This window comes from Coturnix japonica, chromosome 11 (genome assembly GCF_001577835.2).
Source record: "Coturnix japonica isolate 7356 chromosome 11, Coturnix japonica 2.1, whole genome shotgun sequence".
In the NCBI taxonomy this organism is placed as follows: Eukaryota; Metazoa; Chordata; class Aves; order Galliformes; family Phasianidae; genus Coturnix; species Coturnix japonica.
Window position 1 is genome coordinate 1289504 of NC_029526.1, and position 21606 is coordinate 1311109.

Below are 21606 nucleotides of genomic sequence, written 5' to 3' on the forward strand. Positions count from 1 at the left end.
CCAGAAAGGGCTGAGAAGCTCCTGCTTGCTCCAGAAGCCTCCTGGCAGGCTCCTCACATGCTGCAGCAGCTGCTTGCATGAGGAGAGGTAGATGGGTCCCTGGAGCAGGGCTGTAACATCAACCAGCTCCCAGCTGCGGTGTGGTGAAAGCAGCCGTGGCCGGACGTGACCTTAACCTGGGCTTTATTTAGAGCCTTGATTTATGGAGCAGTTATTTTTAAAGCCTGGTTCTCTTTTGGGAGGTGCGGCGGCAGCGTGCAGGACTTCATGGGCCTCCTGTGCTATTTACAAAGAAACATTTGAGTCCCAAGACTCGTGTTGTTTTTTTTTTTTCTTTGCTCAGGGAGGTGCTCTCTGGCTTGGTTGGAAAGCAATCCCTATTTGCATTGGTGGAAAGAAGCATGTGTTGAGGCCTTTCCCATGAGCAGGATGTGGCAATGCTGCTGGAGACCAGCCTGACATCTGCAGTGTGCAGAGGGGGCTGCTTTCTCCAGGAGGGCCCTATGTGGGGCTGCTGTGCAAGCAGGTGTGGGCAGGAGTGCATCCTTTCCTCGTATCCTTGCTAGGTTTGGTTTGCTCTCCTTCTCTTGGGATAACAATCCCTTATCCTGGCTAGGAAAAGTTTCTCCTTGTGCTTCCTGGTGAGGGTTATATACCCTGTGTGTCGCAGGGGATGTGGCTTGTGGATAGGATAGGCTTATGATTGGCATCTGGAATGCAGGACATCATCCCGTTCTCTTGGTGTTCTGTTTGAGTTCCCTGTGCCTCCAAACCATTGCTCCTTCAGGGCCACTGCCCTTGCCAAAGCAGTTCCTTCTGTACCCTGAGAAGTGAACAGGACAAATAAGCAGCTCCATCCCATCTCCAGGACTGTGAATTGATTTCCCAAGTCAGTGCTCAGAGTCCAGCCTGCTCCAAGCTCTGCCACGTCGCACGCTCTGTGCTCCAAGGAGGCTCTGCTGTCAGGTGGATCCCAATGGGATGCATGTGTTTGCAGCCACGTTTGGGGCTTTTCAAGTGGAATTAGCAGAGAACCTGGTGAGATGATCCAAAGGTGGGGCTTGAAAGCAGCTCTCAGTCCTTCAAGCCTCAACAGGTACCGTGGCTTTATGGTACAGTGAACCAGAGAGAGGGGAAGCGTCTGTTAGCACTGAACTTTACAATGGCTACAGGCTATGGTTATCCTGTATTTTACTGAAGGAAGAATAATATAAGGCTTGGTTTATTTTAACCATATAAAGGCTTTAGGATTCGGTGCCAATGTTAATAATTATCTTGCTCAGGCTTTGCTCAGGCAGCAGGAATGGTGTGAGAACCTGAGAGCAACGCACCGGCTCATGTGCAAATATTTTTACTCCTTTGTTTTATTTGCAACAGTAAACCAAATTCACTGGGGAGGGGGGGATTAATATCTGCAAGAGGAGCGGGGGCAGAGGGCAGGACTGAACCCTACAGCTGCCGTGGGCTGAGGTTTTGAATCTGGGGGCTGGAGAGGATCAGGTGGAAATGGTTTGCAGATGCTGCCAGCTGTAATACCAGTGGGAGGCCATGGCTGGGCTCTCTGGTGTTAGGGGGAAGAGCAGCAGGTGAAGGCCTCCTGTTCCCCTGGGGGCACGGGGCAGCCCTGCAGCTGGTGGCACAGCCTTACTGGAGCTGTGCTTGCTTTCGACTGGCTGCATTTGGACCCTATCGCTTCTGAAGCACAGCTCTGTATATTATGGCAGGTCTAGCTGGGAGAGGCTTTTCATTTTAGTTAACAGCAGCAAAGCTGAGGGGTTGATGCTGCTTCTGTGTTCTGGGTGGACAGAAGCTTCTTTAAAACAACTATCCCCTCCCATTTAGGTTTAGACTGAGCCTAGCATCCCGCACTTGTCAGCGTGCACAAATTGCTCCTGCTTTTTGAGTCCTTGGGTTAAGAATATGAAAACTAGTTCCTAAACCTCTCTTCATCTGGTTGCATTGACCTCAAGGGCTGTGGCAGCTGGTTGCAAACACGTTAGGCTCTTACTTGCTGCCATTCAGCCTCGCTTGTTGCTGACATCAGGAGAAACAGCATCAGGAAAGCTGAAGCAGTGCCACAGGCAGATCGCAGCTTGCTGTCACCCACACTGGTGCAGGGAGGGATTGTGCAGGCACTGCCTGGATGAGCCCATCCCTCCCATGCAATCCTGTGCTTTCAAAGATGAGGAATGTAAGGATGGTCGAGCAGGGCAGCTGAGAAGGACGGCAGGGTTTGTGTAAGGAGCATTATGGCTGCAGGTCACTTCAGGCTTGCTCTGTGGCCGAGGCATTTCCTCGTGTTGATGTCTGGAGCAAAGGGCCCTTCCCTTGGATGGAAGAAGCGAACGTTTCCTTCCTCCCGCTCCCTCCTCCTGCTGGTCCCTGCTGGCAACGTGAGCTTTGTTTAACTTTCTCTCTGGATCGTGCTGTGGAACTGAGGTGTGTTTTCAGGCATGTCCATGCAGCTGTTCCTGTTCTGCGGGAGGCTGGAGGCTTCTGGGCCAGAGGCTCAAATGCTTTCACCGTGTCTAGTGAAAGGAGGTGGATTTATATCACAGGAGGATCTGGCCACACACCTGAGTAAACTTGCATTTGGTTCCAGAGCAAAGCTCACTCCCACTGGCTTCGGGTTAGCCAGAGGGGTCCCCTGGAAAACAAAAAGGCAGTAAAGATGCCTGCAGATTGTTGTATTTTGTTCTATTTCTTGGCAAGCTCTCATGACTTGCACCCATGCAGCAGCTCACAATTTGGCCTCCAGCACTGGAATGGGTTCTGACAACGCGGGCAGGCTGCGGCTGGCTCCGAGAAGGGGAAGTTGCAAGCCATCACCTGGGCCCTGAGCAGGAAACGGGCACTGAGGTGCATGCTGGAGCACCAGGGGCGGTCCTGTCCGTGCAGGCTGCGATCCTGTGTGCGAGGCATCTCAGAGCCTGCAGTGAGAACGATGCAGGATCACACCAACGAGCGGCTCCAGCAGCACTTTGGTTTGCAGCACATCGGCACCATCGTTCCCCTCCATCTCTCCTTGCCCTGCAGAGGATCCGAGCAGCGGTGGCGGGTTGCAGGGCCGTGCTCCATCCACCCCATGACACTCTCTCTCGCTCGCACGCACTCACGTGCTGCGGTAATGGTTTAATAGCAGCCCCACCCAGCTCAGCAAGACCGACTTGCTGCGTAAGCAAAAGCAGGGGAATCTCTCTGCTGTGCGCAGCGCTGTGTGAGCGCTTTGGGGAGAGCTGTTTTGTTTGGGGTTTTTTATGTTAGTTTTTGAATCCACCTGAAGCTGCCAGTGCCAAAAGGAAGGAGGAAGGACGGCGGTTTGCTGCTTTGATCCTCACCCCTCCTGCAATGGGAGGTGGCTGAGCCGGCCGGGGCGTCCCGCGCTGCCGCACCGCTAACGCTTTGTGTCTTGGCAGGACTCGGAGTCGCTGGACGGCTGCATTCAGAGCACCTTATCAGCTCTTTACCCTCCGTTCGAGGCTACGGCCGCCACCGTGCTGTGCCAAGTGTTTGATGTGGTGGAGAAGACGTACCGTGGGGATGGACTGCGCTACCTCATAGACTTCCTGATCCCAGCCAAGCACATCCTGCAGTGCATTCAGCAGGATGCCTGTGTAAGTACATCACGCTCTCCGCGGCCTCTTTAGGGCTTTGCTGGTCAACCTTCTTTCTGCTGGAGGATGTGAAGTGCCTGGCAGAAGGCGTGAGCTCGTCTGCAGCAGCCTTGGTGGGAGGGCAGGGCGGACAGCTAGGAAACAGCTGAGGAATAACCATTATTAGTGAGAGCAAACCGTGCTGAGATCAGATGTGGAGCGGTGCCCTCACCTTCCAGAGCAGGAATACTGAGTGGAAGGCTTTGGGGCTTGGCAGGGAGGCCTTTGTGAGCTGAATATACAATCATACAACGGCCTGGGTTGAAAAGGATCACTATAACTTCAACCCCTTTGCTATATGATCATCTCACTTCAACCCCTTTGCTATGTGCAGGGTTGTCAGGCACTAGACCAAGCTGCCCAGAGCCACATCCAGCCCATGATGGCTGAGTTGGTTCCGTAGCCTCAAGGAGTCACGTTACTGCCAGAGCGAGACCGAGATGAATGGGCTTTACTATTGGGGAGGCTTCAATGTTAGAAACAAGGAGTGCGATGGAGGTCGCTGTGGGCTGCGTGTGGGTGTCGGTGGGCGGCAATATGGCGCCGCGGGCACGGAGCCGCGAAGCCTCGCTCGCCACAACCGATGGCCGCGCTCGGAGTAGGGCGTGGGGGGGCGGGCCTCGCGCTGCCCAACAGCCAATAGGAGGGCGGTTGAGGCTGTGAGAGCCAGTAGGAACGCGAGCATGGCTTGATGGGCGTGAGGGGAGCTGAGAGAGGCGGGAGTGCCGCCCTGAGGCGTTGGTGGCGCCCCGAAGGGCCGTGAGGCGGGAGGTGAGGAGCCGGGGTGGGTGGAGGGCGGGGAGACAGCGGAGGGGGAATGGGAGACGATGGGGAAATGTGAGGTGGGAGGGTGAGGGCGCTGGGCCCTGAGGCGGGGAGCTGTGGGCAGTGCGGCCTGGCGAGGGCTGGGGGTGCAGCGTTCCCCCCCAGGCTGCAGGCTGTAGTGGGGCTGAAGGAGAGCCCAGTTCCAGTGTGTCACCACCTTCTGGGTGAAAAACCTCCTCCTAATAGCCAACCTAAACCTCCCCTGCCTCAATTTAAAACCATTTCTCCTTGTCTTATCGCTATCCATCCTTATAAACAGTTGTTTATATGCTCCCTTCAAGTACTGGAAGGCCACAATGAAGTGTTAGGTGAGTTCGTGGGCCACAGCTGAGTGTGATGGAACCAGAAGTCTGTGATCTCTAGGTGTGTGTGAAAGGCTTTGCCAGAGCGTCTCTGCTTAGAACCCAGGCTTCGTTACAAGCCTTCAGATCCTGAGCTAACTGGGCTGCTTGCTTCCAGCCCAGCTGTTCTCAGTGGCCCTGGGACCTCTGTGATACCTTTGTCATTGGTCACCAGCTCCTTCCTGTAAGGCAGCGTTCTTGGCTGCAGCTGCTGGGCACAGAGCCTGGCACTCCCCTCCCAGCCTGGTTTGGCTCTGGCAGATCACGAGAAGAGCAAAAAAATGCTTGAGCCTCAGATTGAAATGTTAAAACAACTGAAATAAGCCTCTTCACATCATCTTCTCTTTGAAGGTGCTTTTTGGAGCAGCACAAGTGTGCTCTGCTTATAAAGTTTTAAGCCTCTGATACATTTGGGCTCTGGAAGGACTTGTGTTCCTGCTTGTTGGAGCTGTGAATGGATAAAGCAACTTCTGCAAACTGTGTGTTGTAGGAGGAGGGCTTCATCTGCTAAATATATCCAGGAAGGGGACTGTAGAAGATACTTTTGACTTGGAGATCAGAAAGCACGAAGGTAGAGGGCTGCAAAGCTCTGATCCACTCATGTTTGAGATACAAGCAGTGTGTCAGGTCATATAGGGTTTGTTTTTAAAGTCGGTTTAATGGAAAGAGAAAAGAAAGGGAGGCAGATTTCTGAGTTCGGAGTTAGGATATAAAGATAGTAAGATCCTCCAAACTAAACAGTCTTATCTGAGCTTCTTCTGGTAGTAATGCAGCATGTGGGAATGGCTGGTTGTGCAGAGAATAGAAGTAAATGTGCTGTGATTGAAATGGGAGCAGAAAGGACCAGCTGATCTCCTGGAATGTGGAAGAAGTTACCATACAACACAGGTAACAGGGATTTGTGTTGAATCTGTTAAGTCAAGGCTAGCAACAAAGCACAGAGAGTAAGCTGAGCATACAGCAACAGCAGCCACTGAGTGAGGAAGGAATTAAATGAGCCTTCAAATGGTTTACCATGGCAGGTAGTGTAAGAACAGCCTTTCCCATAGAATGGCACTCTGTCTTTGGATTTATCCTGGGTGGGATGGAAAGTTAACGACTGTGTCAAAGGGATGGAGGTTTATGCAAGCATTACAAGATGGGCAAAAACAACTGGTGAAAGGAAGGGGGTTTGTGTGTGTGTGTGCTGCAGTGAAAACTGGGTTGGGAACGGGAGTCATGGGATGTGTATTGCTGCTCATCTGTGACCTTGGCATGAAAAGTAAGAGTGTGCTGATGACCAGTTTGTGATGAAACAAGGCTGGGAGACATGAGCAATAGCAGGAGGAGGAGGTGGGTAAGTGTATTACACAAGATGAACTGTGCCACTTTGTATTGAAGCCTGTGTGATAGAAGAGTCAGTGTGAGCATGTGCTGTGATAAAGTGGTGGGCAGGGGAATTGGCAGCAGGCGTTGTGGGGAGTAATTACTAAACCTGAGTTGGGTGCAGTGAGGGTAAGAAACCCAGCTGGCTTAAGGTACAGATTGGGGAACACGGAGACTAAATCGCTTGATGCCAGCACCTGTTGTTTCAGTGTGTGTGAGGATCCAGGAGGTTGCTTCCAGTCCTGTGGCCTCTCTGCTGCAAGGCAAGTTGTTTGAGTTGAACTGTTTTTCTTCCATCTGTCTGGCCTGCAGAATCCAGCACTTTTCTAAATAGCAACCTTTGTCATGGCTTCCATGTGACCATGCAGAGGAACAAGATAAAAGGCCTGAAGTCAGTGCTGCTAATCCTAACACGGCTGGGTTTCTAGGTGACAGCTTTCCAATTCAACTACTACATCCATTATGGGGGAATCCCTTCTAAGACCTTGTCTTGTCAGAGAAGGTTGAAGTCAGTCATGAAACAGAAAATGAGTTATTACTTGTGGCTTGATTTAGACCTCATTTTACCCCAACAGAATTGAGTTCAAAGCAGTGATTTTTTTACTTTTTGATGTTGTGATAAAGCTGTAAATAATCGAGTCAAGACGGTTCAGCCGTGAACTTTTACTTAATTGGGAGCTATCTTAAGGCTTGTCTTGTTTGATGCCTGGAGTCACTGCTGCTTTTTTTTCCCCCCTTCCTTTTAGATATAGGAAAAAGGTACGTGGGGGGGGAGCAAGGGGGAGCGGGGGTAGGGAGGGGGGAGTCCTGGGTGCTGCTGTGTTTGGGGGTGAGGGTGGATGTCTAAGGGAGCTGGAAGGCTCTTACACTGTGCCCGTGTTGCAGGTGTAGGGAATTCCTGTTATGTCTGTAACAGGACTTCTAAATGCAAACGTGGAGGAAATGCTAAAATGAAACATTCAAAACATGAGTGTAAGTTAGAAAACTGGGCAGGTCTGTGCCTAGCGGGCCTCTCCAGGAGCTGCTTCTCAGTGCTTCGGTGTGTTTTGCTACCAACCTGAACCAAAATAAGGGCTAATTCTGGAAATCTGAAGCTGACTCTGGTGGGAATCAGACCAGTATCTGTCTGGGTGCAGAACATTTGTGAATGGACTTGCATGAAGAACGCATGGAATAGCTGAGAGTCTCAGGGCTAGAAACAGCACTGGGACTCTGCAGGTTGGGCTGCACAGCTTGGTTGTGCAGGTCCTGCTCTGCTGCCTCCTTTCTCCTGTTTTATTGCACCAATCTCTCTTTGCATTCACTGGTGGGTTTACGATTATCTCTTGCTACTGAACCCTACTTGTCTCCACCTGGTTTTGCATAGGCTCTCAAACACTCCAGCTGTGTTGCCTTTTACCTGGCTTTGTGCTCCTCAGTTAGACTCAACCAAAATCAGATGGAACACACTGTGCACGTCAGCAGCACATGTTCAGGAGAAGAAGTGAGTCCTCAGAGCTTAGTATCTTCATTTGGCTTTCCCTCCCCCACAGCACATCTAGCCTAAGGACCCTTTACCAGACAGACAGCATCGTGCAGCACTGGGCTGAGTGGAGGCATTCTGTGCAGTAATGTTTCTGCACCTTTAGCCTCTTCCTGGTTAGTTTCAAGTATACTTGGTACTTCTGCTTAGGCTGTGAATGGTTGAGGACAGATGTTTTTGTGCGTTTGCAGCACTAAGGTAAAGAAGAGGTCTTCTGCTTGAGCACTGGGAAGTGGGAACTCCTGACATCAGCACCCCAGGGTTCTGGGCTGACTGAGGTTTAAGTAAGCCTGATGCTTGTGGCAGATGGCTGGTGTGTATTCAGCTCCTGAGGCGCTGATGATTTGTGATGGCAAATTATCTTTTTTGTGTGTGTTTGTTTCTTTTTAAAGAGAATATAAGTACAGAGAACTCACCTACGCTAACCGCCAAAGACCCCAAATTCAGCTATGCTATTGCTGAAGTGTTCTGTAAAAGAGATGCGTGGTCTCTCCCATCCAGAAGCTTGAGCTGAGCTGTGTTCCTGCTGCTGATCATGCTTTCTGTTTTCTCTCTAGGTTCAGTACTGTGGCTTGCTGTTTCGCCACGAGGGCTGGCCCCTGTGCATTCACGAGAAGATCGTAGTCCAGCTGGCTTCCATTGACTGGCGAATCTTGAAGCCTGGTGACTTCTACCTGCAGGTCGTTCCCTATCTGAAGAAGTCTCCACGGATTGTATTGAAGTGTTTAGCAAAAGACAAGCATAATGTAGAAGAAGTTGTGATTCCAGAAGTTTCCTATACCTCTATTTTTACTCTGGAATGGTTGAGTACTATCAATGGAGAGCGGATGGGTATAGCACTGGAAAATTGTTTACTAACCACTGATGAGAAAATATTTCGCGTTCCCTGGGATAACGTGGTTAATCCGGAATTTATAAATAAACCCAAAATAACTGAAAATAATATAATCACTCCAGAGACAGCAGGGAAACCTTCACTTTTGTGTCTCCCCATGGACCATGCTGAGCGCAGCTTGCCAAACCTAGAATCTCAGTACCTACAGGAACAAAGTCCAACTTGCAACAACCTGGTTGTTAGCAGCCCAGCTCCACGGTCAGGTGAAGCTGTTGTCAATGGTGTGTGTTCCAGTGCTGTTCCTGAGGAGGATTTGCAAAGTGACCTTGAAGGGGAGTACGTTGAGCTTGCTCAAGTTTCGCTGCCTCGGTTTGGACCACAGACAGGCTCGTTAACCCAGTCAGTAGCTTTAAATTATCTGACTCAGCCTAGAACGAGAGTGAATGCGTCTAAAGGCAAGCACAGATTTATTGTCATTCAAGACAGCACCTACTCCAAGAACTCAGTTCACTCAGCACTTATGCAAAAGGAGCACTGTCAGATGGACGCTCTGAGCTCTTCTCCTGAAGCTCTCAAAAATGTAATTCCTTTGGAAAGCAACGAAACGACGGCATGTGAAGAGCTGTGTCCAGAGGGTCAGCTGCTGCCAGGTGGTCCTGGGAGCATGGGAAACAGTTCTCCTGCAACTGCAGCTCCTTCCTGCAGTGTGGAAGAGCAGGAGGCCTGCAGCGAGGGCTCTGTTGATTGGCAGTATGCGCCGTGCAGCAGTGATGACGTGTGTGCTGGAGATGGTGTCAGCTGCAAAGCACAAATGACTGGTTCTACTGGAAACATGGAATTAGAAAGCGATGGTTCTAGCATAAATCCTGGTGTTGAAATACTGGAGCGGAGCCCAGAAGCAAATCTGGGTGCTGCTGCTGAGGAGGAGGTTATGGAAGAGCATGGAGAACTGCTGACAGAGCATCAGCATGAGGTGACGCAGGTGGATCCCTCTCTTGGGTCTGTCCTGGAGCCTTTGGGACCACACTGCACACTGAAGGAAGGTCCCAATGATTCTTGCCAGAGTGCCAGTGAATGTGCTGCACCAGTCCAGGCCACTGCATTGCCTGCCACACCTGAGAGTTCAGCTGTGGGTGTGGAGAGAGGCTCTCCTTCAGGGAACATGACAGATGCAGCAGCAGTCCGAGCTTGTTGTGCTGATCAGGAAACAAATTGTAGTTCTCCGGTAAATCCTCCAGAGCAGTTGAACCGAGAAGTAGGTGAAATAGTGGTGGGAAGAAGAGAGAGCCCTGAGGACATCGAAGAGATTGAACAAGTGCAGGCTGGGAAGGAGCATGAGAGTAGCTGTAGTTGCTGTTCTACCAGTGCTCCCGTGGATGGAGTGCTTCCAGATGGTGAAGAGCAAGAGGTCCCTGCTTGTCAGTGTAAGGAAGCTGAAGATACCGCACTGCTCCAAACTGCACTGCCAGCAGAGTGCGAGCAGGTGGCAGAACAGCCAGGTACCAGCGGATCTTCCCTGGGTCTTGATGCTCAAGCAGAAGACTTGAGTGAATTCGGAAGCCACAGGTCTGAAGAGAGGTGTGGTGATCCACAAGGATGGACAGGAAACCAAGGCCATGGAAGTGAAATGAACTCTGTGCTGAACCCAGAGGGTGTTTTAGCACAGGACTTGCAGGGAGAGGGGGAGAACCAAGACAGTTGTTCTGATGTGGACAGGTCAAAGGCTGTAGCCTTAACAACACTGGAATCCATAGAAGAGGAGCTGGAGGTTGGACCACTGTCCTCGGGACCTGCTGAGGGGAACATGGAGCCCACTGCTCTGCACTCCCACCCAGAGGCAGATCCAGAAGCGTCATCTCCTAAAGGTACAGGATGTCTGTGTATTTATCTGACTGATAACATAGGCAGAAAGCGAAGTGCTTGGGAGCTACTGCTGACAAGTACCAGGAGGCTTTGGGATAATAGCACAAGCCACAGGGAAGTGATTAGGTTTCTTCATGGCTTTCTCTTTAAAGGTGGATTTATTGCAGTAAAGGTGGATTTATTGCAGTATTTTGTTCCACAGTCTTCGTGAATTTACGTTACTATGAAGCAAAGTTGGGCTGATGGCTGGTGACCTCCACCTGTTGCATGATGTGTGTGTGCATGAGAGCAGAGAGGCTGGCTTTTCGGGGTACAAGCTGTGGCAGTCTGACTGTGATGAGGTGAAGCAGCAGTGGATGGCAAAGCCAGATACTTGCTATGGAGCATGACCTGAAGATCACTGAAGGTGTGTGTGTGCTGCCAGCTGCTGCAAGAGGAGAGCTGCAGAGTTGAGGGATCCCTCTCCACCTCCCTCCCTCTCTCTCTTAAACAACATGTTTAAGCAGGAGTGTTACCCAGGCTTCTTAAGGTCTCACTGCTGTGCTGGAACTGTTGTTCCCCTTGAGAAGAAGTGATGCTGGCAATCCAGGTCTCTGCCTCTTGTAACAGACAGCATGTAGTCCCACAGACATGATGTTGGCTCTGCTGAGTCTGGAAAGCTGGAGCTAGATCTGTGCATCATTCTGAGAAGTGTGCATAGCGGAGGAGGCATGCCATTCCAGTTCAGCAGCTTGTATTCCCTGAGACCCCTGGCTAGGAAAATTATCTGGCTTGAAACTTGAGGATGCTTGAAAGGGTTGGAGGTGCAGGTGCACGTTGTTGGAGCATGTCTGGGGAACAGAGCTGGCAGAGATTCGTGGCCGGTATCTGCTTGGATGCAGCACTTTGGCTGCAGGTACAGTCGTGTCCAGAAGTCACGTTTCACCAGAGACCTCAGTGTGACCTCTCCTTAATGGAGGATCTTTATTCATGAATGGGAAACTTCTGTTTACACCTGCACTAAATAAGCTAATGCAGTGATTAGACAGGCCCACTGCTGCTGGGCATCTCTGATACTTTGGAGCAAGTGATGGGCATCTGTTTTCTGAGAAGTGAAGAGCTCAGCTCTGAAGTTTCTGAAGAGGTGGTGGTGGTGGTGGGGAATGCTGGGTGCTTGCTTTCCTTATGGCTCCTGCTGGCTGATTGTTCTGCATTCCTGTCTCTTCTGCCTACAATTAGCCCAGCTTGTGGATGAGATAGCACCACGTTCTCCCTGCTCAGCAGGACAAGTCTTGGCTGCTGCTGTGTGTTTCAGCAGTGATGGACCCTTCTGGGGCATGTGTGGAGCTTGTTTGGAATGAAAGGCAATTCAGATGTTTCTGGGGATTTGGCTGAAAGAAGTGATGTGTCTGTGGCTTGATTCCGGTGATGTCATGTCATGGCACTGCAGTGGGAAAAGGCTGTAGCACAAAAGGTGATACCTCAGTCATCAGAAAAGGGGTTGGCTTTAGGGTTAAGGCACAGGGCAGCTCAGAACTGGGGGGTGTTTCTTAAGTACTGTTGTAATAAGAAGTTGAATCTGTTACATTTGATTACTTGGAGATCTAAACGAGTTATTCATCCCCTTTAACCCTCAGAAATGTACTCAGATCATTAAGAGAAGTTACACAGTGAAGCCAAGGTCCCATGCTCAGTCATACAGAAGCACTTTCCTTCTCCAGCTGCACAGTCTGTAGGTGAGCTGAGCTCTTGGTGCCTGGCTCTTGTTGGGGTCATTTTGCTGCTGGGGCTGCTCACTGGAGTTGTGTTGCATAAACCATATATAAGCACAGCCCCAAGCTTCCCATGCCCATTTCAGATCTGCAGTGCCCACTTCATCCTTCGATCCTCTCCCCTTCCTCCCATTTCCATTCACAAACTGAGCTTATTTTATGTGTAAATATGACCTAGCTTGGAAAGATGTTGGGAAAATGTGACCTCTTTTGAGTTGATGGCTTGAAATTTACATCGGAAAACATACTTTATTTCTTTTTCCTTTCCTTGCAGCTAATTTGAAGTGAATTCTGAAACTTTGCAGCTTTCCCTGGAGGAGAATTCCTGTATTTTGGGAGTGGAAAATAACCTGATAGTCAAGAAGTTGGTTGAGGAACCACACAGGGGTGCATTCAGCAGCACCTGCTGGGGCGTTCCAGTGCCTCTCCGCGTTCCTGCAGGGTGTTAGCATGGAGGATACCAATGGCAGGGCAGTTTGCAGGAGAAATGCTAATGTCTCTTTGAAATGCACACAAGCAAATCCTCCTCTCCCGCTTCCTTGACCTCAGGGAAAGGTGGATCCTGCAACCATGGCAGATGGAGCTGTCCCAGTTCTCATTTTGCTTTTTGATGTAATCCTCCGCGTTCCACAATTTCCGCTCCAGTGGGTGCCTCCACCCCAGATGGCAAATAGCAAACTGTGTGCTGGGGTCTGCACACCGCCACTGGCCTCTATTAGAGAAGGGTGGGTTAGGTTGGGGCCTGTGTGCTCCAGAGGCTGCACAGCTGTGCCTGGTGGGCTGAATGAAACCCTCTCTCTCCTGGGGTCTCTCTCCTCTGTTCCTAAGAGAGCTCCAGTGCAGGGCTGCCATGTGTATTTGGGTCCTTTTCTTGCTCGGTGTGGTTCTTTCAGTGTAGCTATGCTCCCTTTCTCATCTTCTTTGAATGCTACCTTTAGGTCTTGTTCAGAGGCTTCCTACATGTGATGCAAATTCCTTTACTACAAATTATGTGTGTGCTTGTTGCCAGGTCTTACAACCTCCTGAGAACGTGTTTTCCCACGAATCTACCAGCCCTTAATGTAAAACATTTGGGCTGTGGTTCCTTAGGCCTGGTGGTCCCCTATCCACAGGATAGGCTGTGCCCCTCTAAATCCCACCTTGGGAAGATAAGGTAGCACTGCCCAAAGTAGTGACCTCCTGTTAAGTGGAAAACAGAGGCTGTAGTACTGGGAGCAGACTTAGCCCTGCTGCATCCCAGGATGGTGCAGAGGCCTCAAACCGTCACCCCAGCAAATGCTATGTGAGCTCCCAGGTCCCTGAGAGGGATGTTAGCAGGGTGCTGGGCTGCACTCAGTCACTGCTTCAGGGCTCTCCCTGTTGTGTATTTCTGCATGCTGAGCCCTGCTCCTTGGGGCACTTCTCTTACCCACTTGAGCAGTTCTGAAAGCAGTTTGGGCTGAGCCTCAACCTGCAAATCTCCTTTGCTGCAAAAACTTGTGTTGAAAGCCACTTCAAGGACTGCTTTGTTCCCCATCCTGCTCTTTAATGAAGTATTGGAATCTGTTGGTAAATAAACTGAGTCAAGTGTCAGCATTGTTGATGCAGCAGGAAGGTAGGATGGTTTAAGTCAATTTTAAATAGCAATTAAAGTATATGACTTCATAGCAAGCAAATAAACACTCTCTTTTCTCTACAAGGTGGTTGATTTCTATTGGTAGATACTGAAGTTCTGTGATTTGCAGAGCATGGCCTTTTTGCTGTGGCATGTGCCTCTGCCCAGCAGTGATATAGATAGCATAGCTGTGTGCTTAGGATCCTAAGGGCACACTGCTGCCATTACTGTGCTGAGAAATGGGAGAATTCTTCTTCTCTCCAGCTGCCTTCACATGAAAACTGAAACTCAAAGTGGGGAGAAAACTGGTGTTAATTTGTGTGCAGTAACAGCCAATTAACTTTGGAATCAGATGAATCTGATCACTTGTTCTTTAGAGCTGAAGTGTCAGGGATGTGAAGTTGTTCTCTCCAGTTCCCAAATGATGCCGATTGGTTTCATCCTTCTGTTCTTCAGGGTTTTAAAATAGAATTTCGCCATTCAGGCGAACTGTTAATTACAAAAGTCTGGACGAGCAGAACTCTGGTCTCTTTGCTGGCCAATTCCCAACTGATTTGTCAGCCTCCAGTCGGCTTTGCGTCTTCAAGAAGCAATCTGCATGTGGTGTCGGGGGAGTCATTGTGCTCTGTTGGAGCAGCTCTCCCTGTCAGAAGCTGCTTTATCACTTTGCAATGCTCGTGCTGCTGGAGCTTTGCCAGGGATTTGTGCTGCTCCGGACTTGGGGCTGCCAGCAGACACGTCGTGCTCCAGGCATTACCTTCAGCAATGTCCCGGACTACAGTAATCCTGCTCTGAAGTGAGCTGTTAGAGTTGGAAAACTTCATGATAAACTGTTGTTGTTTTATTAAATGCTGCAGCGTTCGTGTTACAACTGGTTTATAGCATGCACAGTGCTGGCATGAGGACTGGGAGCTGCACGGTGCTGGGGGCACATTGTCCCTCCCCAGTGTGGGATTACCCTGGGACCTTTCTGGGTGGAGCTGGGCTCCAGGTTCTGACTGCTGCTTGTCTTACAGGCATGGTATTGGACAGGGCAGAGGTGGTAAAAGAAGCATCTGGCGCAGATGGATTGAAACCAGCAGGTCAAGCCTGTGCCCTGGAGGAAACCTCAGCAGCTGTGAGTCCCCCCAGATCCCCAGCTCCTGGGGCTGGTTGGGGCGGCCGCTTTGCACCTTCCATAGTCAAGGATGTGAACCCTGAAGTGCTCAGGAGTGGAGTTGCCTGCCTGCCTGGTGAGTAGCTGAGCCAGAATGTGGCTGGGGGGGGGGGTGTGGGGCTGTGGGGGGGCAGAGGAGATAGCCAGGTTTTCGGTGCTGCTGTCTGTGCCGGTCTTGTTCCTTTCATTCCAAACCTCTCCTGAAGTAACAGTTTTGAATTCTCTTAAAGTTTCTGAATGGGAAGGGCAGGAAGTAGAATTTCCCTCCCATGAAAGTCATGTTTGCTCGCTCCCTGGAGTCTTAAAACGTTAACAAAGCACGTATGAGTCAGAAATGCCAAATCTGTAGGCTCATACCATTCGTTCAGAAAGAAGAGTGAGTATCCAGCTAATGATATGTTGGGCCTGACATCGGACCTGGTCAAAACAATAGGAACTTGATTCACTTGGTAGATAATTAGAGGATGAGAGCGTGGAAGAGGCTATTTGACAGTGCTCTGGTAAAACCAGTTTTCTTCTTGGTAATTAGAAGTTTGGTTGATTAAATGCAGCTCCCTGGGTAGAAAAGATTCCTCTAACAAGTTTGATTTCATTACACAGAGTGTTGAAAGGAACATCCCGATGCAGTTGTGGATGAGCAACGTGTGGGATGAACGATAGCGTGGCTAAATAGCGTCTGACAAAAGTAGCTGTGATGGGAGGACTTCCCAGAATTGTTCTGCCGGGATCAGCTGTAGGTCAAACCTTATTCAGTGTTTGTATCTGATACGGCAGCAAATATTGAATTGCTGCAGATAAAAACTTCTGGATGGGACAAGTTTTGGCAGAGTGGTAAACAAAGCTGAGGCTGTTGGACAGAGCAGCCAGGATCATTTGGAGTGCAGGGCCCAAACAAGAAGTCTTTGTGTTCAACCAGATATTTACTTAAGCAGAGGAAGTGAGGTTTACCTCTCCGGTGCTGCTCCTGAGAGAAACAGCAGCTGCTCACCCCAAGGGTCTGCTTCCCTGTTGTCCATTGTGGGGCAGGAAGGTGCTGCATTCAGTGAGCTCAGGAGCTACTTTCATTTTAGGTATTGCCTCAAGAGCGGAGAGGAGTGGTTTGGGATGTTCTGATACCTGCAGGAGGGGTGGAAGAGGTTGGCAGCCTATCTGGTACCTGGAGGGATGTCTTGTGGTGGGAGACTGGCAGTGATGTTAACCTCCTAAGGTGACTGAGATTAAAAAGGATGTGCAGTTAGAGTGAGCTGAAGAAGTGAGGTTTGGGCTCAGTGCTACCAAGGGAGATTTGGGCTGAAAGAGGAGTGATATAGGATTGACTGACATATCTTCTCTCCTGTGAAGTTTGCCCACTGATGGCTGAGGAAATGTGTGCATCAGTCAGTTAAATGCCAGATGTTAGACATTGGTAATGAAACACTAATTGCATTAGAGAGGATGACTTTTATGGCAAGTAGAGAATAAAAAGTAATTAATAGACTTGTAGGTGATGGAATTAGAAACTTTCCAGGAGTGTTCCATTCCCGTGTTCTGTTCTTGAATCATCTGTGTCTCTGTATGTCATGACACTGTAGCAGTCATAGCCCTGGTGCCTGTTGTTGCTTTTTTGACCTAGTCAGATAATTTCCTAGGCTCATATGTGCTAATTAAAGGTTTAATAAGTTCTGGTGGTGCCTAGCTTCCCTAATGGACAAGAGATGATGCTTCACAGCAAGGAGGCTTTCAACGAGACTAGTTATCGTGCCATTATGCTGTGACTGAGAGCTTTCCTTTTTAATTCTTCTGATGAACCCCTTTCTGATGATATAGCTCTCCAGCTCTGTGATAATACGGTGTCCAGACTTCAGTCTTCCTCCTGAAGCATGGAGGCAATCAAAGCCTCTGACCCTGCTATCAGCAGGGGAAAGTCTGAGCCACTGTTCTGACCCTGGGAGGCAAAAAGCCCTGATTTTAAATGGTGCCCATCTGCGTGCATGGCTCTGACTCAAGTCGCGTCCTTGTGGCAGGTTGAGATCACACCAGGGCAGATTTCTGTGCTTGGGGCTGTCCATCTGCATCTAGTTTACCTCCCAACTCACTCACTCCTCCCTTGAATGGGGAGAGAGGTGGCCCAGGGCTGTTATCTCTTGTGGTAAAGGAAAGCTTTCCCTACACCTCTGCTTTTGTATTGCGCTTGGGATTTTTCCCTTCTCTCACACAATTTGTATGGCAGGAAATGCCTTCTGTTTTTGTAAATTACTTTTCACACAATAGAGGTGCAGTCCCTGCAGTTCTGTGGATCATTTACCTTCCTGAGCTCACAGCGGTGGTCGCTCAGCCAGGCTCCCTCCACGGGCCTTGCCTGGTTTGAATGACACAGCTCTGGGCTTCCATAGCAGTGTGTTCTCCTCTTGTTACCTCTCTTTACATCTGGAGAGGAGATTGGATGTAATTCCAGTCCTTTTCTTCATGGTTCTCAAGGCTCACTCAATGGCTGAAGTTCAAAGCTGGAATGTCACTTAGTTTTGGGAGCTCCTAGAGCAGGTTGTGTCCGGTGATAAGCTGTCTTTGGACTTCTGAAAGGCAAGAGTAAGGCATCAGTTGTGGCTAGTTGAAGCAGAGGGGTTTCTCCTTCCTCAGCGTATCACAGCTCAGCTTATGTGGCCCATGAAGTGCCTTAACAATTCCCTAGGCAGAATTGATAGCACCATCATGGTGGCTGGGCCTCATTTGTTCCTTCCTGAGGAGCTTGGGAGCCCTGCAGAAGTTTCATAGCTCCTTCCTAGGGATGGAGGGTAGGGCAGAAATGGGCAGTGGGCAGAGTATGTGGCCGTGATGAGCAGTGTGGGACTGCATGTGATACTGTTAACACAAGTGGGTGTCAGGTTATTTATCTTTAGATTCTTGCTCTTGTCAAAAGGTTGTGTTATCATTAGCCAACTTCTGCCAAATTTGGTGAGGATTTTGTGTTAGGGTAGGAGAGAACAGTCCAAGCTGAACGCTGCCCTGAGAAGGACAAGCACAGTTCAGCTACTGGAGCAGTGCTCAGCTATTTTATTCTTGGACATCATTTACGTACTTTGAAGGTGTGTTTGTAGCCCACACTGTTGTGTAACACAGACTCTGTCTGGTTCTGCAGAGCATTTCTAGGGAGGTGATGAAGGTGACAGCAGGGAAATCTGAAACATACACAGCTGGAAACAGGCTCTGTTAGTCTGATGTCCTTGCGTGACTTTTTGTTTCTCCCTCTTTTATAGGTACCAGAGATAAATCGGGACGTGCAGTGGCAATAATAACAACAAGGAACACAGCCTGGTTAAACCCTCACTGCAACACCACTGAGCTGGTTCGCCTCCTTCTGTACCTGCACAGCATCCCAAGGTTTGTGATACTCGTGGGCTGTCAGGGGAAAGAAAATGTGCTCTTCAGATGTGGGTTCTACCAAAGCTTTTTCACTTTGATAATGAAACTAATAAGAAGTAAGGCTAACTTTGTCAGTGACTTGGTAGGCTTTCAACCATTGATGAATGGAGCAGGCTTAAGCCCTGAGAATGTTTCTGCCTCAAACCCTCAAAGGGTTTGTTTTTCATGGACTTGCTGATTGTCACTGTTGGCTAATGGTACCTCTTTGTCCTTGCAGACCTGAGTGTCAGGCTTTGGGTCTGACTGTTCTCGTGGATGCTCGTCGCTGTTCACCAGTTCCTGCTCTCTTCAAGGCATTCAGCATTTTGCAGGTGATCCTTGAGCTCAGACAAAGGAACGCTTCTTGGCTTGCTGTCTTGGTTGGAGGTTATATCTCCATCTGCTGCTTATGTCTCCATCTGCTTCCTGGCTTAGGGAGATGGAGTTATGCACCCAACCCTGTTTGAGGAACTTGCCAGACTGCAGACAAAGCAAAAAAAAACCTAAGCAAGCCTGAGTTAGAGAACACCCCTCCCCACCCCTTCTGATGTATTTCTATCTCTGCACTGAGAACAGCCCCGTATCTGAGTCTAAATGCTGTCACAAATTGTAGTGTGTGGTGATGCTGCCTGCTGCACTGGGACTAGGTGAAACAGGCAGGGGTTGTAGCTCATCACAGAGAAGGGAGGAGGAGGAGAAACCTCTGCCTCCTGCAGGAGGAGGGAAAGGCACTGTGTAGTACCAGGTGGAAGAGCACATGCAGCTGTTTGTGTGGCTGGTGGTGAAGGATGGGAGCCGGACATGCTGTAACTCTATATTGCTTTGGGTCAAAGGCTTTCGTATCAATCACTTGGAAAGCAAGTGGGTTGTGTTGCCCCTGGTCCCAGATTGCTTCTGTCTGTTGTTATTGGAAAGCCGGAGGAGGTGCTGGGTTGTAGCTATGACTAATCTTGTTTAAGCAGGTGTTCCTTTTAAATCAGAGCGTGGGTCTCTCAGGGCTCAAGCTCTGCAGACTGGAATGGGGCAATGTTTTAATGAGGCTGGTGTCCCTGTGGTTTATGTGCTTCAGTGCCACATCTGAGCGTTGGGGCTGAGTCAGAGTCCTCCTGCTTCCTGGGCTGGGTGGAGGTGTGAGCGCTATCAATGTGCTCATTCTCCGTGCTGAAGGAGTAATCTGGTGCCCTGCTCAGTCCTGCAGAGGTAACAAGCAAGTACCTTCTCTTTTTGTTCTGTCCACGTGGCAGTGAGCTTGCTAAAGCTTTTGAATGCTTCCATGTAGGTTGCATGGCTGTATTTTAGTGGGGTAATTTGGAAAACAGCAGCATGTCGAGAGATGCTGTGCTTTTGGGCCACTGGTAGGTCTTTGCTGTCACCGGACACAGCAGGTATAAAGCCCTCGTCACTCTATGCTTCGTATCCTTTGAAATGGGGAGGGAGGAAAAGCCTATATAAATTATTTTATTTAAACTACCTGTGCAATATCCTGCTGTGATGTCAGTCTAGCTCTAAGTAGAGGGTAGAACAACAGTTAGCTAGCAGGGATTGGTATGCTGCAAGAGAGACTGCTGGACTGAATGTGTGCTCCAGGTAACAGTGACTGACAGGCTGATTGCTCTGCCTGTGGTTTGTTGGTCCTTACCTCCCGTGCAGACTCTGTAAACAAGACCTGCTCAGCTAACTCACTGTCTGGTTTTGGCACAAGAATGATCCCCTGGCTCTACTAAGCCTCTTGGGGATGCCTAGCGTTTACTTCTGTGATCCCACAACACTGTTCGTATCTGCTCCAAAGTAAAGATAGGCAAGTCAAGTGTTCTAGAGCATGGCAGCGTTTGCTGGACAACGGATGTGGGAGCAATCAGTAAGTTAGGCTTGTAAGGTCAGGTAACAGATGATCTCCTTGGGGTCCTTTCTGAAATCCCTGCTACACCGCCCAGTTTCTCTTCTATCTGGCACACTGTGTCTAGAGAGCTCATCTCTCTGCTGTTCTGCTCTCTGCTCAGCAGGGCTTTGTTTACACGGCTTTTCTGAGGCCTGCTGTGAAAATGCTGGTGGGATCTGTTAAGATCTGAGAGCCGATGTCGCTTGTTCAGTTTGGAAGGGACGCTTTCCTCTTCACTCAGCAGTGAGGAGCACCGCTTCACAGCGGATGAGCACAGCAAAGATGACCTCATGCAAAGTCCCTTCCTGCTGCTGCGCTCGAATCTATTAACCCTATAGAGCCTCCCTGGGGAGAGAAGAATTTCATCCCAGATATTTCTGGGTCAAGATTTGTCAAGCTGAGGAAATAGCTCTTCCATTTTCCATCTTTCCACAGTGAACATATGAACAGTTATTAAGTACTAACAGACAGCTTGCAGGTAGCTTTCCCTGACTGTCCAGAGCCACCCTGGGAGCCCTTCTCACCCTCTTTGCCTTCAGTTGTGTTCTACAAGACTTTATTCTCCATCTTCTTAAGAATGAGGGTGCATGGAAACTGCTGGAAGCCTTTCTGTCCCAGACAGCACTGGGAGCAGATGCAATATCAAGTGCTGTGGCAAAGTGAACTTGAGGAGGAGAAACTGTACAGAGTAGGAAAGGGGAAGCATGCAGCGTTTATGTGCTGCAAAATGCATCATGCTTTGTTCTCCAGGGGAAGCTGTGTAATAAAGCTTTGGAGCAGGATTTGTGCAGAGGAGATTGCTGCTCTGATGCTTGGTCACGGCTTGGCACCAGCTCTGAGCTGTGGGAGCCTGTTGCTTTGAGCTTTGCTGTGCCTCAGTGAACAAAGCAGTGTGTGCTGGACTTCAGAGAACAAACAGCTGTGGGATTTTCTTCTGCCTGAGTTCTTAGAATGAGATGCTTCTGAGTACTGCATGTCAGTGCAAATGCTTAATCCTTAATCTGCTGGATCTGCACTAGATTGGGGCAGGAGAAGCCTGTTTATGAAGGCAGAGATAGAGTAGTAGTTTAAATTTCTGTGTAATCCTATTGCTGTTCAAGGGTTGTGTTTACGTGCCCTGTTAGTGCAGTAGTGTGAAAGACCTTGGTCTGATGTTAAAGACCAGGAATCTCATACAACTCTATGAGCAGTGCCCACTTCAAGACTGAGCTTGGTATGTGGGGGGTGTCCCATAAGCAAGGCTGCCCAAACTGCCGCTTGATGCTGCCAGCACGAAGGTTGGCTGTGGGCTTGAATGAGGAAGCCAGAAGGTGATCTGAAGCATTTGCAAGAAGAAAATCCTTTCATTTAAAAAAGTAAAAGGGTCAATGTTTGTCCTGTTGCTTTCTGAACCACTGTTGATGTTGCTCTGTTCCTTTAATGTCCATATTGTAGCTATGATGGG

General features: G+C 49.5%; 1 protein-coding gene across 8 annotated transcripts in view; it reads left to right on the forward strand.

Moving 5' to 3' along the window:
• Window positions 1-21606, forward strand: part of PLEKHG4 (pleckstrin homology and RhoGEF domain containing G4) — a 72447-nt gene that overhangs the window by 11071 nt on the left and 39770 nt on the right. For 7 of the 8 annotated variants that reach the window (XR_001557649.2, XM_015873800.2, XM_015873804.2 and 4 more), the window contains exons 2-6: window positions 3417-3614; window positions 8264-10406; window positions 14766-14981; window positions 18139-18262; window positions 18522-18615. Coding sequence is in view for 7 of the 8 variants with exons in the window: in XM_015873800.2 (XP_015729286.1) it covers window positions 3417-3614; window positions 8264-10406; window positions 14766-14981; window positions 18139-18262; window positions 18522-18615 (2775 nt within the window). In the remaining variant the exon portion in view is untranslated. Of the gene's footprint in view, window positions 1-3416; window positions 3615-4345; window positions 4425-8263; window positions 10407-14765; window positions 14982-18138; window positions 18263-18521; window positions 18616-21606 lie in introns of those variants that run through there. The other variant, XM_032447167.1, reaches the window with a different exon arrangement.